Source organism: Sceloporus occidentalis, unplaced genomic scaffold, assembly GCF_023333645.1.
Source record: "Sceloporus occidentalis isolate IW3139 unplaced genomic scaffold, rSceOcc1.0.p SCAF_6, whole genome shotgun sequence".
Classification (NCBI taxonomy): Eukaryota; Metazoa; Chordata; class Lepidosauria; order Squamata; family Phrynosomatidae; genus Sceloporus; species Sceloporus occidentalis.
In genome coordinates, this window is record NW_028316986.1 from 105,588,526 (window position 1) to 105,609,259 (window position 20,734).

A 20,734-nucleotide genomic window follows, 5' to 3' on the forward strand; every position below is an offset into this window, starting at 1 on the left:
GGTTTGGAGGTCCTGACTTATGGCAACCCTAAACATAAGAAACAATGAAGTTGAAACATACAGGTAGAGCTTATTTTAGACATTTTCCCCTAGTACACTGTTGCTACAAGTAACGATAGATCAAAATTTCATTGCTCCTTGTGCTACACACATTAAGTTTTCATCCAAGTATGTCATCATTATTATTCTTGGAGTATGAATACATCTATACGATTACAGGCCGGAATGTAAACAATCTGACATCCACTGCAAAATTGTATCTAATCATCTCTCACTTTTCCAACAGATTTACATGTACATAGCTTATGTTTTATGTATAATTTAAGCAGATGATTTATTTCAGGAAAACATGGTAACCAACCAGTTTAAAAAAAAAAAAAAAAAAAGATTTGTCATAATTTATCTCTGGTCTTGATTGTGTAGATCTTTACTTTTTAAAAAAGAAAGTGGGAAAAGCACTAATGGTTTTAAGTTGAAAATCTGTAACAGAACCTTTTAAGTATCATGGCTGGGAATTAAGTCCTGAAGATGAGGATGAAGAACAAGAAGATTTGCAGGCTGAAGCAGAGGCATTGGCAGAAGAGGAGGAGGAGGAGGAGGATGAAGATGAAGATACTGATGAAGAAGAGGAAGAGGTAAACAGTGGGTAAATTTGATACATTGTTTATAACTGTAATTTTAAAACCATATTCTTGAAACTAGAGCATTAAAAAAAACCTTACTTTCATCCAAGGAGCTCTAGTGCCTCAGATTACAAACCCCAGGATTCCACAGGATGCAGCCATGGCAGTTAAAGTGGAATCACAGTGCTATATTTCTGTAGTCTGAAAGGGCCCTTAGTGTATATATCCATCCCAGTCCATGTTTGCAGAGCACAAAATTTGCTTATCCAAACCATTTGAATTTGTCACCTCTGCACTAGGGAGTACTAGACTGACTGGCTGCTATATGTTTACATTTTGCTGAGATTTAAAAGAACTTGCTTGTACTACTTATTGCCAGCATGTTACTCCATATTGTTGCAATCAAGTGAAAGCTTGCCCCAAGTAAAAATAATTCTCTGATCACTGATCAACTCTTCCAAGAATGCAAAAATCATTGTGCAATCTTAGCACCAACGCTTAGTATATTTAGTCAGATAAGTCAGAGCCTTATGAGAAGGAGAAGTGTTTGCTTGGCTCAGATGAAGCATTCTCCTTCATCACCCCATCTTCGCCTCGCTACTTGCCAGTTATCAGCACTGTCAGAACTGACAACACTGATCACATCTTAGGTGAAGGCCTCCATAAGTTTTATAGTGGATATTCAGCCTTTTATTTTATCGGTTTTGCAGATCATGATCAATTGGCTGGACTACATATATAGATTCATCATAGTAATACTCAATGCTTTATCTGAAATATTTTGCGGTTGTAAGGATGAAGAAAAAGTTGCTATGAAGAAGAGACATATGGGAGACACCAAGCACTTTTGTCCAGTGGTTCTGAAGGAAAACTTTATCCTACATCCAGGATTTACTGAAAACACAGCTAAATATAAAGAAAAATATTATTATTTTGCAACTCCAGAAAACAGAGATAATTTTTTGGAAAAACCTGAAGAGTTTGTGTCTCACAATGAGCCGTTAAAAGTATGCAACATTTTGAAAATATTTTCATATGTCTATGTTATATAGATAAGATGTTAATATTGACTGTGGTTCACCTATTGTTTTGGCTGAATGTGTATTGTGGTGGGATAACATCTGATATCCTAAAAGAATGGCAACACAGCCATTGGTATTTGTATCATAAAATAAAGGAGAGGTTTAAAGTGGATATGAAATTAGAAGGAATTCAGGTTAAAAAATCAGAATGGGAGGAAATTATAGAAACAGATGCAAAAAAGATGATTTCAAAATGTTACAAACTGCTATTGAAATGGGACCCGGAAGATGAGATAATAAAAATATGGTTAAATGGGCACAAAATGAAGGGCATAATATAGATCTACAACATTGCGAGGATATATGGAATAAAAAACTGAAATATACACCAGTCAAGATATGAAAGAAAATGTGTATAAAATGATATATAGGTGGCATTTATCACCGCAAAAAATGCTTTTATGTATAATAATAATAATAATAATAATAATAATAATAATAATAATTTATATTCCATCTTTTCCCAGGGGAATCAAGGCGGATTACAACAGAAGCATAATAATAAAATATAAAAATAAAAGTTCAAAATTAAAAACAATCTTACATCCCAACCCTCCCCCCAAAACATAAAAACATAAACCAAAGAACAATAAAATAGAAATTAAACAACAAAAGAATTAAATAAAATTTTAAAATTCAAGTACAAAATATTTGTTTAAAATTTTGGGTAGATTTGAGGCGGGGCAAGTATCTTCCTCAAGGGGGGAACGGGGCCAGTGATGTCAGTGATGTGGAGGCCAGTCTAGGAGGGTTAATCTGGAAAGGTCTGCCAGAAGAGATCTGTCTTAATGGCCTTTTTAAAGGCTTCTAGAGTGGTAATATGATGGATCTTGTCCGGCAGGTCGTTCCAGAGCCTAGAAATGGCAGATGAAAAGGTCCTCTGGGTCACCGCAACCAGTCTGGTCTTCTTTTGGTTGCAACAGATTCTTCCCAGAGGACCTAGTTGTGCAAGGTGGATTATGTGGAGGATGGCGCTCCTGCAAGTAGTCTGGCCCCAGACCATGTAGGGCTTTAAAGGTAATAACCAACACCTTGTACCTTGCGCGGAAACTAATTGGCAGCCAATGAAGAGATTTCAGAGCAGGTGTGGTCGGTTTTCGATGTACCTACAACCAACCTGGCTGCCATATTTTGTACGAATTGAAGTTTCTGCACTTGGCATAAGGGTAGCCCCATGTATAGCACGTTGCAAAAGTCAAGAGGTTACCAGCGCGTGTACCACTGTTTCTAGATCACCCAGCTCCAGGAAGGGTTGCAGCTGGTGTATCAGCCAAAGCTGACCATCACATCTATCTGTGCTGTCAACTGGAGAGATGAGTTCAGGAGCACCCCCAAGCTGCGAACACAGTCCTTCAGGGGAAGTGTGACCCCATCCACAACTGATGGATGAGAAACCTATTCCCGGGTTAGGGGTCCCTATAACAAGTACCTGGATTCAGCTTGAGTTTGTTTTCCCTCATCCAGTCCATTACCACCCTAAGACAGTCATTCAGAGGAGAGATGCTATCCTTAGTCACTGCAGCAGTCCGAGACATAGAAAAACATATTTGGGTGTCATCAGTGTACTGATAACACCCTGCCCCATGTCTCCGGATGGGGAGTGGCTTCATGTAAATGTTGAAAAGCATGGGAGACAGAATGGCGCCCTGAGGGATGCCGGATCTTAACTTTCTTTTAGAAAAGAAACTGTCTCCCAGCATCACCATCTGGAACCTGCTTGAAAGATAGGAATGGAACCACTGTAGAGCAGTGCCCTCGATTCTCAGCTCTTTCAGGCGTTCCAGAAGGATACCATGGTCAATGGTATCAACAGCCGCTGAGAGGTCTAAGAGCATCAACAGGGTCACACTTCCCCTATCAGTGTCCAGACAGAGATAATCAACTAAGGTGACCATGGTGGTCTCAACTCCATATCCTGCCCTAAAACCAGTTTGAAATGGATCTAGAAAATCACTTTCCTCCAAGACTGCTTGGAGTTGAATGGTGACCACCCTCTCAATCATCTTGCTTAAGAATGATAAAAGTAACACCAGACTGTAATTATTTTTGTCCAGGGGGTCGAGGGAAGGCTTCTTTAGAAGTGGTTTAACCTGAGGAAAGCATTAATTATATTCTTAGTTGCATCTCCCCACTGGATGGCCAACCAAGACAGGCAGGGATCGAGGGAGCAGGTAATCTTTTTCATACTGCCAAGGAGCTTCTCCACTTCCTCGGTACTCACTGACTCAAACTGATCCAGTATAACAGTATTCACGGAGGCCCTGGATAAATAAAAATTCTAAGCCCAATTGCTGGAAATGCTCTCATATCTCAAGTTTACTCTTCCACATGTGGTAGGTATGCCCAGTAGCAAAAAAAAAAAAAATGGGAAAGAAATATATTAAATTTTGAAAATGAATGTAAACATAGAGGTATCCCTTACACCGGAATTTTTTTTGTTGGGAATGGTGGATGAGAAAGCAGGGAAAAAACATGGAAAGTTACTTTTTTATTTATTAACATGTGCCAGAATGCTATTTGCACAGAAGTGGAAAACAGAGACAACCCCAAAGATAGATCAGTAGTTAATAAAAGTCTTCGAAATGGCAGAGATGGATAAGATGATGTGTTGGGTGAAGTAATGTATTAAAAAAGCTAAGTAATGTATTAAACAAGATTTGATTATTTGAAAAAAAGGTGGAAAGATGTCATATTCAAGAGGTAATGCGAATCTGGACCTATAAAAGATCATGTAATGATAAACAAAAGAATGCAGAATAAATATAAAAAGTATTTGATAGATAAGAGGGAAACATATAAGAAGGAAAAATGGAAATAGGATGTTTCTCAAGTTAATCAAATCAAGAATTTACTCAAAGATAAGATAAAGAAGGTCAAGCAGATAATCATAATCAATATTGATGCAAGCAACAGAAAACAAGTTACTGTATAGTTTGCACAGCTAAAAGTATTAAGATAAAATAATAAAAATTAGAAGGGGGGGAAAGAGAGAGATCCTGGGCAGAAGGAAGTCAAGTATTTATGTTACATGTTTTTTTTAAAAAATGAAATGCAAGTGTTTTGTTAATATGTGTTATACAGTATGTCTTATGTTAATTGTCATATATGGATATATGTATATCTGATTAAAATTGAAATAAAAACCAGTTATTAAAGAGTGGCAATACAGATAAAGCCATTCAACTTTCCCTATGAAATGCAAAGATAATTTTTCTGTATAGTATCACAAAAATGCAGCAGAATAAAATTGTCAAATACAGTGTTGCTGTATGGTAGATTTATGATTTGAAAACAGTTTTCATTTAAAATAGCCAGGACAGCTGTGCAATAGTATGCTGAAGAATTAAAATATTTCACTCTGAAAACAGTGTTAATGCATAATAAAATCACGTAGTCTGTTGATGCTAATGCCTATTTTGGTCTTTTCATCCTCCTAATCATAGAAGTATCTGGCCGCAGCAGCTGGACCTAGGAATGTCCTAGTCAACCTTTTCAGTTTTCTTTATTTTATTTTATTTTATTTTTATACACATTATAAAAAAGCAACAAATGAACTCAATATAACTTATTACAAATTTCAAATATTTTGCTTTATACATATGTACTTCCCTTAGTTTTTCATGCTAGTTGAGAGTGACATTCAATTCATTGTTCTAATATTGCAACAATTTCTGGGGTTTTTTGACAGTGCTCTGGTCGCTAACCTGTCAAATAAGTGAGGGACTAGTGTAATGGATTTCCAGCTGCTGAATCAGCTAGTGCCCCCACCACAAACTTGAGTTTTGTTCATTCAGGGGTGAAACAGACGGGCACGAAAGAGTGATCCGAGTCCACTCTGCTTGAAAGTGGGTCGGAACCCCACTGTACACATGGCCTGCTCCCAAGGTGGGCTGTGGACATAGGGGCCAACTGGTGAGTCCAGAAGTAGGACTATCTTGGCTCCTTTTTGCTCCAGTCCTAAGGACCAAAGTGCAGGTTCCAGCCCCTTAGGAGGCATGCATTATTTTAACACCATGCCTCCTAAGCAGCCAGAGGCTGCTTCATTTGGCCTGTCTGTTCGGGCCCTCATTCTTAAGTCACATACACAGGCCTTCCCTCTTATGACACAAAAGACATTCAAGACTTTAAAAAGGATTTTTTTTCAAAAGAAGAATATGCATTGACACTAGTTACTACATGCTACAAACAACTTTACAGTATAATATAAAGAATCCTTATGCACAAAAGAAAATTTAATACATTTGCTAGCCAGAAAAGTTCCAAACCTTTAAAAATAAAATAAAACCTGAAGTGGACATCCAGCAAGTTCTGGCTTCATGTTCATTCCCTATCATTTCCAAAAACATAACTGTACTCCAAATATGAAATATTCAAGGCATATATTTTAATAGTTTTCTTAGACTAATATGTATTTGCTTAGTCACACTTGTTTTAACTAAAGAAAAATGTGGGAGTGTATTGAATAAAGGAACAAGGATGTTTTTAATTCCTGTTGTATTTTTTTGTTATCAACACTGAGTATATACTCTCAGCTTATAATATACTTTTGAGAAGTCTGTGTGATTGTCCATACCAAAATATTTTGTACTTTTCAACAAATTATTGTAGTGTAGAACCCTACTGTCTTACAACCTTAATAATTACACTGACATTTTTTCTGTTTTAGGCTCCTCCGATACGGATTTTTCTTTTAGGGTCACATGGGGCAGGTAAAACGGTCTGTGCTCGTTGGTTAGCGGACAAACTAGGCATTTTTCACATTCAGTTTGAGGAACGGTTACAGGAATTGATCATGATCAAAACAGGACATAGAGTTGGAACAGAAGATGAAGAGGAAGAGGAGGAAGATGCTTCAGCTGGAATGCATGAAATGGTAGAATCCACTCCAGCTGGTCCTGACAGTATAACTGAAACTGAATTTGAGAGTGAAGATGACAGTAAACGAGTCCATGAGGTAATACTGTTATAACTTAATAGTCTCCAAGGGAAAGTAATGTTATTAAGGAACAGTTTACATAATGTAGTGGTTTCTGTTTACAGCCAGAACAGAATATACCAGCCATTTTGATCAGTGGCTTTAAGATAGCCTGCCAGTCTTTTGACTGATTACCAGTCTTTTTTGATTCATGAACTGGTATGTCTGCAAGGTATACCACATCTGCATCCACAGCTGCTCTTTTAATTGTGCTAAACTATAGAAGGGTATCTAGCTCTTCTTTGGTAACTGTTGTCCATATGTCAGCTTCCTCGTTGAGTAAGTCATCAGTTTCTTCCTATTGTGCACAAGATTTCCATTTTCACGAGACAGTAGAGTCACAGCACAGGTTTGCCTTTGGCTGAGCAGGTTGAATAGCTCAGTGCATTCTCTGTAGTCTCTTTTAACTGATAGTTTATCTGCATTTGCATATTATTCTGGCTCTGTCTTCTCATCTTCCACTACTAGCATGTTGTTGTAGTTGTCTCTGTTCTTTGTGTTGTGGATTAGCCCATTGTTGCTGCTGCTGCCCTGTTGCTTCAGTCTGGTCAACATTTAAAGGTGCCCCTTCTGTTCAGTGGGGATTCTCACATTCATCAAAGTTGACAGCCCTGACTACTGTATCTTTCACTGTTAGGTGATCAGTGATTTTGTATTCTTTTGTCTTTGTGAAATAATCTGCCAGTATTTTTCCTTTGTTGTCTTGTACATTTTGGACCTCTGCTATTATGGGAAGTAGATGTAGTCCCACGGGTGAGGGTCTTGTGGTTTAGTTTACACAGTATCTTGTTTGTTACTTTGATTGGTAGATAATTTTCTACATAGGTAACTATAAATGCCACCTCTTCATAATATTTATCACATAATTGGCATTTTTATAGTTCCCTTTTTATGACTAACATGTTCTTTAACACCATTTTACTGTGTGTTGTAAAAGATTGTAACCTGGTACTCTGTCCCTTGCTCCAGATGTATATTCACCCATATTGTTTGTGTGAGGAAGCTGTGGCTTTCTCAAAATGGCGTTGGTTCTGCTGCAACATATCTTTAATATATCCTTTTACAGCATTTTACTTTTCATCTTTAAAAAATATACCACTGTGTAATTATGAAAAAATGTCAACTAAACCTATAAACATACTCTTCTCCTTACTAAGACTTTTGTATTAGACTACAGATACCACTATGCATTAAGTCTATGAGTGCTTTGTCTTCCAGTCACTTTCCTTTGTGAAGCTGGGTTTTAATGCAAGGTGTGCACCTACCTTCTTCTTTGTAAGCTGCAACCTTCATGCCTTTGCTACTTTCCCCTTTGGAAGGCTTTTAACTTTTATTTTACAAGTGTTGTTGTAGCCAAAATCTGTGGTACCACCATAGATGCGTGTATTCTTTGCTACATTACCATTTTCACTTCTGCATTCCAGTTCATATGGCCTTACAGTGGCTACTGTAAGGTATTTGCTCTCTGCCTTTTACTCTTCTATGTTTGTTAGAACGTGCCAATTTTGTAATAAATATTATGAAGAAGTGATATCTACGTAGAAAATAATCTGCCAGCCAAAGCAACAAACAAGGCACCATGTGAACTAGAGCACAAGACCCCTACTGGGGATATTCCATAATAGAAGAGGTTCAAAATGTACAACAAAACAAAAATTTTGTTTCTCCATCGGTCTTATAGAGCCTCTTGCACCTTGAAGAACTGTCCTTTAAAAAAAAAAGCTATAAGCAGAAGATTTTATGTCTTGAACAAGTTGTTCCATGTGGTGAGTTTTGCCTCTCATAATCCTCAGAAGAACCTGCTTGTAGTTCCCTAAATTAAGCCTTAAACTTTGCTTACCTGGAAATAAGCCAGTACCTATACAGCTGTGTTACTTAGTGACCAAGAACATGGTAGGATACCATTATCACAGCTATACAATACACTTAGTTATTGCATTTATTATGCTTTCAATCCATTTAAATTCAAATCTGCATCCCTCATCTGTGACTTGACTTACTGACAAACATTCATTTTTTATTTCTGATACAAATAAAGTATCACTAAGCTGAATTTTCACGGGGCCTTCAATGTTAGGGCGTAGAGAGGCAAGCAGACCACTTGCAGAGTTGATGCACATAGGCAGGACGCCTAGAAGAAGGTCTGCGAAGAGCAAAGGTTCTACGAAGCCTCACAGCAAATTTCCTTCCACACACAAGCTGCCGCCTTGAGCTCCCAGCCTGAGGAAATGAATCTGCAGATAGTGAGACTTCATTCAACACAAGGGCTTTTAATTTTTGTTGCCAACTATTTACAAAAATTACACTGAGTATCAGACAGTCGTCTTGAATACTCTCTATCATACAATCCAAAAAAGTGCTTCACCAACCATTGACCAAAACAACCCAGCAACAGAGATAATCACCTTCTCCCTTATATAGGTGGTCTTCTTGGCAGTCATGTGACAGTCATGGTACCAATGAAACCTGACTGGTTTCATACCCAGTACCTGTTGCATCAGAATATCGCCCATGATGCACTGCTGGCTGACTTCCCCTACTGTGCATGTTGCCTCAGACTTCCCATGATGCACAGCTCACCAAGTGCTGACTCATGCACCTGCCACTTGAACTGTAGTAACCTCTGCTCCATTTCCACCTAGTGGCCACATCCATGTCATTTTCTGACCAGTGTGCCACATGGTCCTGACATTCAAGAGTACGAAAGCTTGACATCCAGTTCCCAACTCCTGCCACTATTTGCTCTCTTATCAGCAACTAGCAGAGCCCCATTTTCCTTCTGTTCTAGCTGGGGGGAGGAGAACATTTAGATTTCCACACATATGTTTAGAAGCTCCCAAGTCAATGTAAAATATGCTTTGTATCCTCTGACCATGTGGATTTGCACATTTGTGAAGAACCTTTCTTTCTACTTAGCTTTTTTATCTTTCTGTAGCTCTGGGCAATGTCACTTCCTTGACTGCCATCACCTCAAAGGAAACATTCCTTGGATTTTAATTTACCACTCATTCTCTCTTGCTTGGTTTTTCCTGATTGCTTTTCCTCTGTCCCTGATTTACATTTAAATGGCTTGGCTTTGAGGGGACAGTGAGGAAAGCTGTGCTTTCATCTGTGAAGCTTTGATTTCACAAATACTGTATTTCTTTTGTGCTGCCCCATAACATCATTTAAGGGCTTTCTAGATCTTGGTTTTCAGAAGTATCCATGAACTTTGGAAGAGATCCAGTAAAAGGTTCTAAAGTTGCTCCTCTGCTTCTTCCAGACTCTGTGCCAGTTATTATTATCTCTCTACATGGCTCTGAAACAGTTTGTACTGTTTCATTTTAAAGTTAATGAAACACCTGTGTCAGGAAAGAATTTATCCCCATCCTGTCTTTGCATTGGCTCACATTAAGGAGTCCTGCATTTCTTTGGCTGATTTCAATTGTTTATTATTATTATTATTATTATTATTATTAAATTTATTTATATCCCGCCCCTCTACAGAATGCAATCAAAGCGGTTTACAAGAATTAAAAATATATAATCTAGATCCCTTAATCCAACCCCCCTTAAAATACAATTAAGCAATATGAGAATTAAAACATACTTAAGAAAGACAATAAACACAGAGAATGACTGAAGTGAGATTGGAGTTCAGCAGTTAGATTTTCCTGCTGGTGGCTAGGGGACTGTTCAGGGAAGGCCTGCAGGAAGAGATCCACCTTTACAGCTTTTTTGAAGCTGTTCAGGGTAGTAATATGATGGATCTTGTTCAGCAGGCCATCCCACAGTCTGGGAGCAATAGCCAAGAAGGTCCTCTGGGAGATCATAGACAGCCTTGTTTTATAAGGCTGTAGCAGATTCCTCCCAGAGGATCTAAGTTTACAGGGAGGATTACATGGAAAGAGGCGGTCCTGGAGATAGGTTGGACCCAAGCCATTTAGGGCTTTAAAGTAATAACCAGTACCTTGTACTGGGCTCGGAAACTGATGGGCAGCCAGTGAAGTGATCTTAAGATAGGTGTTATATGGTCTCTTCTAGATGTACCAGAGACCAGTCTGGCTGCCATGTTCTGTACTAGTTGAAGTTTCTAGACCAAGCGCAAGGGTAGCCCCATGTAGAGTGCATTGCAGAAATCAAGGCGTGAGGTTACCAGCGCATGTACCACTTTATCCTGGTGTTGGGACTGAAGGCTACTAACCACAAATTTAAAACAGTATAAATTAAAAACAATACAGAAAGCATTAAAATATAAAGTTTAAAAAACAATTTAAAAATGAAAAGTTAAAAATATTATGCACTAAAAAATTTAAATGTATCTTTAAAAAAATACCTACATACAAACCTTAATATTTGAATTATACAACATTTAGAAGCCAACCCTCTTCAGTTTGAAAGTCTGTTAGCACATTTTTTTAAATCTGCTTCTGAAAGGAGGGCAGGGATGGGGCCATCCTGGCCTTACTAGGGAGGGAGTTCCAGAGCCTGGGAGGAGCCAAAAGAAGGCCCTCTCCCTTGTTCCCACCAAATGAGCCTGAGAGGGTGATGGGACAGAAAGAAAGGCCTCTCTGGATGATGCTAGCACTCTAATGGGCTCATAAAGGGAGATGTTTCCTTCAAATAACCTGGACCGAAGCCATGTAGGTCAAAATCAGCACTTTGAATTGTATCTGGAAATGGACCAGCAGCCAATGGAGTTGTTGCGACAAGGAAATTGTGTGCTCCTGTAGCCAGCTCCAGTTAATAACTTGGTTGCAGATCTTTGGGCCAATTGAAGTTTCTGAGCACTTTTCAAAGGTAGCATCACATAGGCATGTACCACTGTGGCCAGATCCATCTTCTCCAGGAATGGGTGCACTTGGCCCACTAGCTTTAACTCTGCAAAAGCACTCTTGGTCACTGTTGATATCTGGGCTTTGATGCTCAGAGCTGAATCCAGGAGTACCCCCGAACTGCAAGCCTGTGTTTTCAGAAAAAGTGTAATTCCTTCTAACACTGGATGAATCCTTATTCCCAGATCTGTCTTTTAACTGACCAGGAGTCCCTCTGCCTGGTTGGGATTAAACTTCAATTTATTTGCCCTCATCTGGTTCATTACAGCTGCCAAGCACCAGTTTAGCACAGAAACAGCTTTCTTGGAATTAGGAGCAATAGAGCTGGCTATCATAAGTGTACTGGTGACACCTTACTCTAAAACCCTGGATAATCTCTTCCAGCAGTTTCACATAGATGTTAAATAGCATAGGTGTCACAGGCGGCAACTATCTCACCAGCTGCCACCAATTATGTGTGGAAACCCTTGAACTCAGATCTCTCACAAATGATTTACACAAAACTCTCTTCAATTGCCTGTACTCCGGGGTTTTGAAATCCCAACAGCTTGGCACCAATTTTCAAATTATAATTACACACTCACCTTTGAAACCAGTACAGAACAACAATCAAATAGACTGAATAAATTATTTGCTGTTTTCAAATTGCTGTATTTCCTATTATCATGCAATTTTGTTCTTAATGAGAGCAAAATGAAAAACAGTACAGTAATTACTTTTCTTTACAAGATTTCAGCTTTTCTTCTTTGAAATCAAGTTCTTAAACTACTCTTCATATAGATAGGATTTTTGCATGTCTAGGTGTCATCCATAAAATTATATATTGTGAAACTGAAAAACAATATATGTAATTATATTGATTTAACAGAAGCAGAATGAGAAGAAATTCAAGCATTTTACTTTTAGAAAAAGGCACTGAGTAAAGAAAATGAATTGTGCATAATCCTTGAGTTTGATACTCTGTTGTTATTTGCCAGGCAAAGATGGGAGCTGATTTTTACTTGTATTTGGGATCATTTTAACAGAAAGAAACACAGTTAACAGATGAGGAAGAAGCAATCAAGGCAAATATAACAGATAATGAGCCCATACCCATGGAGGTTCTTGACACTATTGTTCTTGATTGGTGGATGAAGGAACCATTTCGGTAACTATTGTGACCTCCTCCTTTTTCTTCTTGTTCCTGCGAACCTATAAACACTTATGCAAGTCAGTCCCAGTGGGATTTAACTGCATAGATGTATCTAGGACTGCACCACCAGGGTCCCAAATCCATTATATCATATGGAGCAACTTTTCCATCTCAGCCTCTGCGTCCTTATTTTATAAAGTATTTTAACATAGTTTTCATTGCATGCAGTGTGTAACACAGGTGGGCAAAAACAAGATCTGAATCTGCTGCTAGATCTCTCGATGACTTGCAATAGATTGACAAGTATTACCACTTCTTAACAATTTATTAATGAAAGCAACAAATTTACTCCTTTATGCTCTAAATTACACTATCAAAATAAAATCACTCAAAATAACCTGGAGTGTGCCTGATGTAGAAGGATTTAGACTCAGTTCCATTTTGATATACTGTACATAATATATTGTTGGTTTAGTAATACTACATTGTGAAGTTTGTGTCTTTTACGCCAGGATTTGTTGGTTGGATTGCAGGTGTTCAGTGCAAAAACAAAGGAAATCCTTTAAGCTGGAAGTCTGCCTTCTGTTCATATGCTATGTACCATATAAGTTGTGGGCAGATTTCTGGTATCTGAGGTCTTCCAGTTTCCCCACTGCAAATCATTAACTCATAGGCTACAGTTGCTAGGAGATGGGTGGAACTGGAAGATTTTTTAAAAAGTGGCTCAAGTGCTAGAGCCAGTTAACTGCTGCAAATCATGAGCCATATGTTCTCATGATATTCATATATATATATATATGTATGTATGTATGTATGTATGTATATATATATATATATAAACATTGAGTACTACAAATCAGAGATTCTAACCACCTAAATAAATCTGAAGAAGGATGTGTTGATTTTAGACACCTGGAATTCTTTGGAGTAATAATGTTGGTTCCTCGGATACTTAAAACATGCTTTATTGTTCTCTACTTCCTTTCCTATCAATGCCATTGGCCATTTGTTCTAGCCTTCCCAGAGACACAGTAGAAAACCTGGCATGGACTATCAGTACACTTGTCCCTCCACATTCACTGGAGTTAGGGGCACAGGGATCTTGTGAATGTAGAAAAACTGAATATAACAGAAACACTGTGTTTGTACCTGAGTTAACACATCTGTAGGAATCTCTAGGTCCTTCAGTGGTCAACATCTGCCAGACATTGACCATAATAGAATTGCACTGGAAGAGCTACAAATGCCTAGTAGAGTCTTCTCTCTAGGAATCTCTAGATCCTTCAGTGCGACTTTTGGTTAAAATTGACCATAGAGTTACGTTGGAGGACCTTGATATTCCTAGAGAGAATATATTAATAAAATCCATGAATAATCAAATCCGCAAAAGCCAAAGCCACAAATGTGGAGGGACGAGTATTCTTTGTCCAGGACATTCTAACAAACCAGGCCTGGTTAAAGACTGCATCTGCTGCAAACAATACAGGACAGGGACAACTTTCTTCTTATTGCTCTGCAATTCAAAGTCAGAACTCATGCTGATCTGCTGCAGATCATCTTGTGATCTACCTTCTGCCCACCTGTGCAGTATGTTATTTATAGGTTTGGTTAATCCACTATGGACATAATCAAAAAACAACATTGTTTCAAGTGCATTCGGCTTTCCTTGATAAACCCCCTATCAAAACAACAATAATCTTTTTGAAATTAATTTTAGTTTTAAAGGTTGTGATATAATTTATGTTTTCAAAATTAAATATGTTGGAATTGATTGAACATACCCAAAGTAACTCATTAGATTAGGGCTGTGTAACCCTTTCGGACTTAAGAGCTGCAGGTTGATGCATGCAAAAATAGGTGCTTGAGGGAAGCTAGAACCCCTTCCCTGAGTCATGTTACTGTTTTCAGATTGCCATTAGCAGCAGATGCTTCAGATATGGAAACAGAAAACCTGCCTGAAAGGAGAGACCAGGATAGGCAACAATGACCATAAGCAGGCTGTGGGTTGTGTAGCCTTGTTTTAGATCTTGGCCCTTCATTGACTTGAAGCCACTGAAATATGGAATTTTATTAATGTCACTAAAGCCTTCTGGAGATGTATTTAGTATTCTCGGGCCTGGGACAGACAGGCCTGAAGCGGCATGCCGCCACCAATACAAGAGTTCCGGAGCATGCAGCAACCACGCGCTCTGGAACCCGTCTGTATGAGCGGCAGCATCATGGCGGTGTCCCATCCACACGGGCGCCGCCATGATGACTTAAGGAACGCGCAACATACAGACATCGCTGTGTGTCGCTTATGTCAATGGTGCAGCTAATTACTTTTTCCATCCATCTGTGCCTTCCCTTTTCTTATTGGGGGAGGGGTGATATTGTTGACATTTTCTCAAAGGAAGGGTCCATGGAATATTGAGAGTTACATTTTTTTTTCAAATATTGTTTTAATTTAGATCTACGGGATTTGTATTGGATGGTTTTCCCCGAACTGGAGATGAAGCTCAGTACTTAGCAGAGCGTATGCTTTGTCCTGATGTTGCAGTCTTTCTTGAAGCTGATGAAGATGATGTTACTGACCGACTTCTTCCCATGCGGGTGCAAAAATGGCGTGAAAAACAAGCTAGGAAAATGGAAAAGAAGCAGCAAATAAGAGAAATGAAAGAAAGAATCAGAGTAATTACTAATACTGCTACCAGTTGTACCACTACTACTGTTACTATTCATTTATTTATTTAAGTTTTTTTTTAACCTAGAAACTGGATCATGTATAAGCACCAGTATGGAAGAGATTCTCAAGCAAGACCAGCTGCTAAGTCATAGTTAATTTTAAAGAAAATAGTGTGTTGGTTCAGACAATTTTAGGACCATTCTGAAAGATGGAAAGGTAAAGCCTGTAGCACATAGTTATTATCCGTGTTTGGGAAGGTTACTTTTGTAGACTACAGCTTCAAGAATCTGTCAACCAGCACTGCCATTGGCCATGCTAACTGGGAGATTCTGAAGGTTGTAGTACAGAGAAGTAGTTGTCCCAAGCTCTGAGAAGAATAACTGCTTTGGCTTCTGGAGCCTAGCTCTCCAAACGAAATATCACAGTCATTTCACCTGGTTTTAAAAACTTTCAATATAGCTATGGAAATTCAAATTGCTCATATGTGAACATAAATTCCAGTCTAGTTCTCTACATATCTGCTCAAAAATACATCCTACTGAGTTCAGCAATACTTAACTTCCAGGTAAATGCTTGTTGGATTGCAACCTTAAACCAAATTAGAGACCCTGGCACTGGATGAATTTCCGGTTTCTATTTGGGTGTTTATAGATAGGTGCAAACACTGGTTCCTTACAAAATGTACACCCAGAACAGATAGACAAAAAGTGCAGACTTCAGACTGTTTCAGGGGTGTGGCATTTATATGACATATGCCCTGAAAGCAGCTGGAAACCATGCAGCGCCCTTGCCAACCCAGAAAAGCCAGCACAGAAAGAAGTGGTGAAAAGCTGCTTCTGTCAGTAGCCAGATTTAGGGCTGCAGTGGCGCATGTGGTCACTACAGTCCAGGCATGACTGGGGCTGGCCCAGTGCAGCCCTTTTGGCCCATCTGTTTCAGGCCCATTTATCTTCAGATGTTTCCCCCAGTTCTTGTCTTCCGTTTGCATCTTAACTCTCTCATAACTTACCCTTACCCTGTTATTCACCTTTTCCCACATGAATCTAATCAACTCTTACTGGGGGCAACTGCTTAAGCCAAGCACAACCACGCAGGGGCTGCTTGTCTTGTTATTTTTTTGCTCAGTGCAATTGTTTAGAAGTGTGGGATCTTTAGATCAGAAATTCTGGGTGAGCTTTTACAGGTGTCACCAAATTTGATCTAACAGTTAAAACCTTCTCTAGTATTTTTGTAGCATTTTGTTGTTGCTATCTGCTGTCAAGTCAGCTTTGACTTACTCTCACATCTTTTATTAACAGGCTGAGCTAATTGCCAAAAGAAGAGCACAGCTTGTTGCAGAAGCAAAAAGGAGGGGAGAGGTAGGAAAGACGCAACTGTTACAATTAAATTTAATAAATATAATGTATTATAACCACATTACACTGAAAAGTATAGGGTCATTTTGTATGAATACTTTGAATGAATACTTTATTATTACGGTCAAAGACCAGCATAAAAGAAACAAAACAACAACAACAGCATTAAAACAGTAATGATAAAAAAATAATGTATTAATGATGATACATTAGTATTACATTAAAAACAACGCTGTAAAATCATGCATAGGGTTGGTTACAGAACTGGGTGCTTTGCTCTTTTATGATCATTTTGTATGATAAAAAAAAATTGCTCTCAGTGTGACATTTGAAATGCTTATAAAAATATAATTGTGCCTAACAGAACTGATGGGGAAAGACTGTTTTTATTGTAGATAAAACCTAGCTTTTTGGTTTCAACAAAAAAGCCTAAATGCTTTACTTTAAACTAAGATTAAGCAGACTAGGAAATCCTCTGACATAACTACACCATTGTGGTCCCTCTCCTCTCCCACAGTGGAAAATCCCTCAACAGATTCAGTTGTGGTGGCATTCAGTTGTGGTGGCATCTTCACATAGGTATGCTTCAAAACAGATTTTGGAAAATTTACTTTTTTGGACTAAAGCTCCTAGAATTCATATGTTGGGTGTGGTTTCTGGAATGTGACATCCAAAAAAATTAACTTACCAAACTATGGTCCAAAACACACTGCAGAAATAATCCAGTTGGAGACCATGCCAGGGTAGTTAAAGATAAAGAATGGTGTGCACTTGCCTAAATCTGGATCCCACCCAATGAGAATTAAATTTGGCTTAGGTGTGAATGTTGTGTGCATTTCACACTGCAGCATTTCTGAATATCAACAATGTGGAAATAATGAATTAAGGTGAATTGCAGGGACATTGCTGTCAATTCTCTTTTACAGAAATCTTTTCAGAAATGATGCATTCATTAAATATTTTATTTTGTAGCATAATATAAGTAGAGATGAAGGTGAGGTCCTAGATGAGGAAGATGAAGATGAGGAAGAAGATATTGAAGCTGTTCTGGAAGAAGAATTTCCAAAAGATGAGGATGAGGGTGAAGATGAGGAGGAGGAAGAAGAGAGTGATGCCATTGATCGCATGAAAACTGAAATTGTGGAAAAATATGAAACAGATATTTCTAATTTGCAAACTGTACAGGTAATTGTTTAATTATTATATTCTGCCTTATTACATGCTTTAAAATATTAATTTTCCAAATTAATTAATTAATTAATATTTCTAAAAATGAGATTTCTGGAATAGGATTCTTTTAAAATTTTCAGTATTATATCCATTTTAGCAATGAAAGAAAAACAGGCTTCCAGAGTATAACTAATTAAAGTAGCCAGTCTCATTCCATATCTGGTTGCCCAGTAAAAACCATAAGCATGATAGTTCAACACAACAGGGTATAATAAAAGGATATTTGTCATAGGCTTTCTGGTCATATTTTTGAACAAAGGGTTCTAGAATATCCCCAAATAAAAATACAGTGCGCCCTTGCTTTACGCAGGGGATCCGTTCTGGACTCCTCCGCATAAAGCAAATTCTGCAAATGCTCGAGCCCCATTTAAATGAATGGTGCTTGTGCACGCGGTGGCATGGCAGCGTGCACACACCTAATTACTCCCTATGGGACGTGCTACCCCTTCCTCCCCACACAGCTTTCACCATATGCTGAAAGCCGCATAAATGTTAATACATTGGTCCTAAGCATGTTTACTTCCCTTGCTTTCAAAGGAAGGTATGATTACCTGTTCATTGTTAAGAAAATATCTTAGTTAAACTATCTGCATTAATAAAAGAAAATGTTTGTGTGTCATAATGTCCATTTTTATTGTTTGTTTGTTCGGGGGGGGGGGGGTTGGTCATTGTCTAACTTGCATTGGCCAGTTTCAAGTCAAAATCCAAAAGGTATAACTTCATAAGCAAAAGAAAGCTCAGCCGTAATGCATGGAGAGCATTGTGACATGCATTTTTGACAGTGTTTTTGTTATCACTAAGGTCTTAAACAGACCGCCAAGTTAAGTCACCTTCTGGGCAGCTTGGGAGTACAGTGTTTACATGCCACACATTCCCAAGCTGCCTGGAAGCCACCCAGCCACTCACACAGGAGTGTCATGAAGCTGGCTTCCAGTCATGACGTGGGTGGCAAAACCAGCTTTTTGCTGCCCGAAAAGGGAGCGTCTCTTTGCCACTCCTTTTTCAGGTGGCTTCAAGGTGGATTGGGGCCACAATGTGTGGTTGCCGCAATCCCAATCCATCTTCAGAAGGGGCAGCCACCCATTCCACCCGTTTATTTCACCCCTAAGTTTCAATGATCAGCTTCAAGTCAACATTCCAAGAGGGGGACTTGCTATAACTTACCAGGAATTATTTTAAACGCTAGAAAGGATAGCGCTATGTGAGGCACTCTTGCTAAAATTCCTGAGACTGAAAAATAGTAGGGCAAAGGCACTGCTATTATGATTTCTGAGGTTTTAAAAAGTACTGTTTACATATGGACACCAAAGACTTGAATCAGAATGCTGAACTGAAGTGGGTGAGTCTGTTTCTCTGAAGAACTTAAATGGTTCAATAGGATAGTGGACCCATTCTGTTTCTTGGAAAATGTATTGAAAGTATAATTTTCTGAGTATTGAAGCTATTCTCTTAGGTCAGAGCAGATTCTAGAATATATTTCCTATATACACACTGTGTTGAGATGGTACAAGGACCACAGTCTTGGACTGAGTTATGAAATGTGGATGATGCTGTCCAGAAAACCAGTTCAGTATTTTTGGTTTGTTTGTTTGTTTGCATGCCTCTTCTAGCTGTCAGAATCAGTTGTCTTCATTTACTCATATTTAGCTTTCTGCAAAGTCTGAAAATAAATATGGGGTTTATTTATCTTCCTTTTGACATTACACTTAAATTTTAACTTCAGTCTCGGAGCTGTTGCCAAAACTATTTCTTTAAAAAGCATAATAATTCAACTGCCACGCATAAGGATATGATTTTATAGAGATGTTTCAATGTAGTTATAACTACAATGAAAAACATTGTACTGAAAATGAGTTATAACATCAGGCCATATAAAGACTTGAGTCAGATATGCACCACACTTACTTCTAGAGATTTTACTAAGACTTCTATAAAACAGCTTTATCTTTTGCTGCTTGCCACAATTAAGGCTGGCATATGACAGAGAAATGCAAATGGGTTGATAAATCTTCTGTGTGATAAAGAGTAAATTGTTTTATCTGCAAGAATTGTATTATGCTTTCACCAGTTTGTTGTGGAGATACAGAGAGAAGGTAATCAGCACCAAGGCATAGATCTTGGTTTGTGTGATCATTACCTTTCCTGTGCAGTGGGGATACTTAATCCGTTGTAGATATCTCTTTCACACCAAATAAGCAGCCAGCCCTCTGATTTATAGTAGTACCTGGACATGTTACTGATTTCTGTCTTTTTGTTTTCCTTTGTTCTCAGGAGGAACTTGACAAATTGTTGATACCACAAATAACTATTAGTTGTAAGCGGAAAATTCACATTGTCTGCTACCAGTTGTATAAAAAACTGAAGGACCTAGTGGAAAATCGTGAAAGCATTTTTGAGAAATGCTATCCATTAAGTTATTCCCTTGCACGCAAGATGATAGTTCTTTCTTATAAACACCCAAGCAATTTTGGTCAGTGGGACCCAATCAAGGTAAAAGAGAAATCAAGGGTGGGGTATAAATACCATAAATAAATAAATATTCCTTGCAGTTCCCTTTGCAGTGTTTGGCAAAATGGGTGGTTAAAACTATTATACTTTCCTATCAGTTGGTGAAACTTCTCTTCTGTCAGGCTCTATTGCAACCACTCCACTACAGCCATGACCACTTCTTTGGCATTTATGAAGAAAGTCAGGTATAGCAGCAACAGAAAGCCCTCTATATTTCTAAAACATTATCACTAGAAGCCAGGGCTAGCAGATTCTTTGCTTAGTACAGTAGTGTTATTATCCACCCTGCCATAAAATGTCTCCTACCTGCCTTTGTTGCAGTGAGTTTTTCAGTCATCGACCACATGTGT

General features: G+C 38.4%; 1 protein-coding gene across 5 annotated transcripts in view; it reads left to right on the forward strand.

The window, feature by feature from the left end:
- The window catches only part of AK9 (adenylate kinase 9), a 91,845-nt gene that overhangs the window by 57,552 nt on the left and 13,559 nt on the right, over window positions 1-20,734 (forward strand). For all 5 annotated transcript variants that reach the window (XM_089530589.1, XM_089530587.1, XM_089530591.1 and 2 more), the window contains exons 24-31: window positions 490-635; window positions 1,418-1,630; window positions 6,372-6,659; window positions 12,520-12,641; window positions 15,077-15,296; window positions 16,590-16,649; window positions 17,619-17,831; window positions 20,148-20,366. In XM_089530589.1, the coding sequence (XP_089386715.1) occupies window positions 490-635; window positions 1,418-1,630; window positions 6,372-6,659; window positions 12,520-12,641; window positions 15,077-15,296; window positions 16,590-16,649; window positions 17,619-17,831; window positions 20,148-20,366 (1,481 nt within the window). The remainder of the gene's footprint in view (window positions 1-489; window positions 636-1,417; window positions 1,631-6,371; window positions 6,660-12,519; window positions 12,642-15,076; window positions 15,297-16,589; window positions 16,650-17,618; window positions 17,832-20,147; window positions 20,367-20,734) is intronic.